The 3455-nt window shown below is 35.5% G+C and overlaps 1 protein-coding gene across 1 annotated transcript; it reads left to right on the top strand.

The window, feature by feature from the left end:
* Nucleotides 1-599: 599 nt before the first annotated feature.
* On the top strand, nucleotides 600-3001 carry LOC121768484 ((+)-pulegone reductase-like). The gene is made up of 5 exons (XM_042165029.1): nucleotides 600-905; nucleotides 1306-1483; nucleotides 1771-1937; nucleotides 2072-2154; nucleotides 2469-3001. The coding sequence occupies exons 1-5, from the start codon at nucleotides 681-683 to the stop codon at nucleotides 2848-2850; spliced, it is 1035 nt and encodes a 344-aa protein (XP_042020963.1). The 5' UTR covers nucleotides 600-680; the 3' UTR covers nucleotides 2851-3001.
* The last annotated feature ends 454 nt before the right edge of the window (nucleotides 3002-3455 follow it).

The following is a 3455-nucleotide window of genomic DNA, read 5'->3' as shown; positions in this document are numbered from 1 at the left end:
TGTTTGATTCGGCACGTGTTTTGAGAAATGTAAAGAAAAGTGAGTGAAATAAGTTAGTGGAATGTAGGTCCCATATTTATATATTGAAATTATAAAAGAATGTGAGTGTAATGAGTTAGTGGAATATGAGAACCATTTACCAAAAAAGTAAAATAATAGCAAAGTGGACAACATTTCACGGACGGACCAAAATGGAAAAACTGGAAAACGTTTCATGGACGGAGGGAGTAATAAATAATTAATGAATAAATAAGATAGAGAATAATGTAGATAAGACTCTCTTCTACGTTATTCTCTCTCTTACTTTATCATATGTCCACTTTAGCTATTTATTATCATTTACAAAAACCATATGAGTATGTGATAAGTTAATTAAAAATATGATTGAGGGTATTTTCATCCAAAAAACTTGAAAATAGTAAAAAAGTACTTCGATTGATATTAACTCACGATTGACGGACCTCAAGTTATATTTTTAAAGTTCACGGATCTAAAATAATATAAAAAAAAAGAAGTCCCTCCATAGAAAATTAGAGCTCCCTATGATTCTCACCTAGCAGAGGCCCCGCTACTACACACAACCCAAAACTTCTACTCCATTAGCCAAGAGCTTTTCTAGGGATTTTCAGATATAAAACAATGAAGCTGAACACCAGAATTCCACCAGAATCAACGGCAAAATGGGTGAGGAAATTAGCAACAAGCAAGTGATACTCAGCAACTATGTCAAAACATCTTTGAAAGAATCCGATATGTCGCTGAGAACTTCCAAAATTCAGCTCAAAATTCCCAGCGGTTGCGACGGCGCCGTTTTGGTGAAGAATCTCTACTTATCCATCGATCCTTTTATTCTTGCCCTCATGAAGAATCAGGAGCTCGAATTACCTTCTTTCACGCTGGATTCTGTAAGTATAGTTTTTTTAAGTGAAATTTTTCTTGTTGAAATTAATTTTTCTTCTGGTTGGAATAGAATTTGTTATACATGTCTTGATTTAAATTGGGGCCCTTAATTTTTTATTTTATTAAAAAAATAGACTTATAATACAATATTGTGTAGATGATCTCATTGGAATATAACAGTAGTATTTTTTTCGTTTGATGAATAGTTTGAGATTTCGGGGAGAAAAATATAAACTGTATCTTTCTATTGATAAAATGTTTGTTATGTCTTTTTGATGTTTCTGCAGAGGTCTTGTTTGATGAATAGTTTGAGATTTTGGGGAAAGAAATAAAAAATGTTATCTTTCCATTGATGCAATGTTGGTTGCATCTTTTTTGTGTTTGTTGACCTTTTTCTGGTGACAGCCTATTTATGGATTTGGAGTGTCGAAAGTACTGGATTCGTCTCATCCAAATTTCAAGACGGGCGAGCTAGTTTGGGGGTTTACTGGCTGGGAGGAGTATAGCCTTATTAAAGATCCAGACCAATTGTTTAAGGTTCAAGATAAAGATTTGCCCCTCTCTTATTATATAGGGATTCTTGGTGAGTTTCTTGAGCCCCTTGTGATTATCGACTTCAAATTTCACGCTTGATTCCTGCTTCCTAGTGCTATTTGTCTGATCTAGAACTTGTTGTTTGTGATTCTGCAGAATTATGTATGCAGTTAAACTGTTAACGAAAACGAGTTGTTGATGAACTATATATGCTTGAATTAATAGATTGGGAAATGCTGGATTTGTAGCGTTTATCTTGATAGTTTCTGAAAAACAACAGTAGGAGATGTACTAACTTGAGACTGAAAATCAACGTGTTTCGCGTTATCATTTTAGGCATGCCTGGCATGACAGCTTATGTTGGTTTTTTCAAGTTTTGCTCTCCCAAAAAGGGGGAAACTGTGTATGTCTCTGCTGCATCCGGAGCTGTTGGTCAGCTCGTTGGTCAGTTTGCAAAGATCGCAGGGTGTTACGTTGTTGGGAGTGCGGGGAGCAAAGAAAAGGTCAGAATCTAATGGCTTATCGAAAACTTATTAGATTGTTGGCTAGATTGGTTGTCGATTTATGTGATATTTTTCTTCTGTGGCAAGTTTATGTTTCACATTTGATGAACAAGTGGGGTTTTGCATTGATGAAGGTCGATCTCTTGAAGAACAAATTCAGGTTTGACGAAGCATTCAACTACAAAGAAGAGCAAGACTATAATGCAGCGTTGAAGAGGTTCTATCATTGCTATAAAAATGTGTATACTTATTTAACATTGAAGAATAGTTAGTAATTTAACACACAATACACATATTTATGTTCTTATATAACAAAAGAATCCTTTTGTATTCAACACAAATTTCATAAAAACTAGCAAAAAACCACCAAGTATGGATCAGTTCACAATCATCCCACGACTGTGGATAGCAAATCCAAATATATAATTTTTTGGGTTAGTTTTTTGAAAGAATTTGACCAAATTTTATAGTTTTTCCGGCAATTTATCGTTATGTAGATAATACTCACAAATTTGTGTTGTTGTTAATTAGGTACTTCCCCGATGGCATCGACATCTACTTTGACAACGTGGGAGGGAAGATGCTCGAAGCGGTGCTAAACAACATGAGACTCAACGGCCGTGTTGTGCTTTGTGGGATGATCTCCCAATACAACAGCCTTGAGCAGCCCGAAGGCATCCACAACTTGATTAACGCATTAGTAAAACGGGTCCGTATGGAAGGATTTTTCACTAGCGACCACTACCATCTCTACCCCAAGTTCCTGGAGATGGTTGTGCCTCTAATCAAGGAAGAGAAGATCACATACGTCGAAGACATAGCCGAAGGCATTGAAAGCGCGCCTGGGGCTCTCTTTGGCTTATACTCCGGTCGCAACGTAGGGAAGCTGTTGGTGGTGGTTGCTCGTGAGTAATTCTGTTTTTACCATCGGAAACAAGGAAGGACTTAAATAAGGTTATAATCATGAATTATAAATATATGATCATGAATTTGATGTATTGTTATTAATTTAAACAGGTAGCACCTCCAATCCTCCATTTCTTATTTATCTCTTCCCTTCACTATTCATGGCTCTCATTATTTCATTTTCTATTTTATATATTTATTATAAAACTTAGTCAAAATACGAGATTTCTGAATTTTAACTTCCATAGACGTCTCTGGTAGGGATGTCAATCGGGTCGGCCCAGCGGGTTTCAGGCCAACCTTGCCCGAGTTATGGGTCACTCAGGTGCGGGCTAATCAAGTAGTGGTTTTTTTCAGGTTATAGAAGTTAAACCCTAACCCTAAAAACTCGGGTTTCGGGATAGCCCAACGGGTTAATCGGTTTGCTATCGATAAATTTAACATGTGATCAATCAAATAATGTTGAAAATTAGTTTTATTTATAAAATGTAAAACATTTAATAATATTGAATTTGAGATATATGCTTAAATTCAAACATAAACACGATTAAATACTACTGAGATTTATGCAAAATAAAACATAAACATCAAGAAATTTCAAAGCATATTTTA

The sequence above is a fragment of the Salvia splendens genome, chromosome 15, assembly GCF_004379255.2.
Source record: "Salvia splendens isolate huo1 chromosome 15, SspV2, whole genome shotgun sequence".
Lineage (NCBI taxonomy): Eukaryota > Viridiplantae > Streptophyta > Magnoliopsida > Lamiales > Lamiaceae > Salvia > Salvia splendens.
This window is presented reverse-complemented; position numbering and strand designations above follow the sequence as displayed.

Bases quoted from the DNA above. Each gene is read 5' to 3' on its own strand.
- LOC121768484 (XM_042165029.1), top strand. From the start codon at position 681: ATGGGTGAGGAAATTAGCAACAAGCAAGTGATACTCAGCAACTATGTC. The intron at 906-1,305 runs GTAAGTATAGTT...TTCTGGTGACAG, and splicing joins CTTCTTTCACGCTGGATTCT to CCTATTTATGGATTTGGAGT. The intron at 2,155-2,468 runs GTTCTATCATTG...GTTGTTAATTAG, and splicing joins TATAATGCAGCGTTGAAGAG to GTACTTCCCCGATGGCATCG.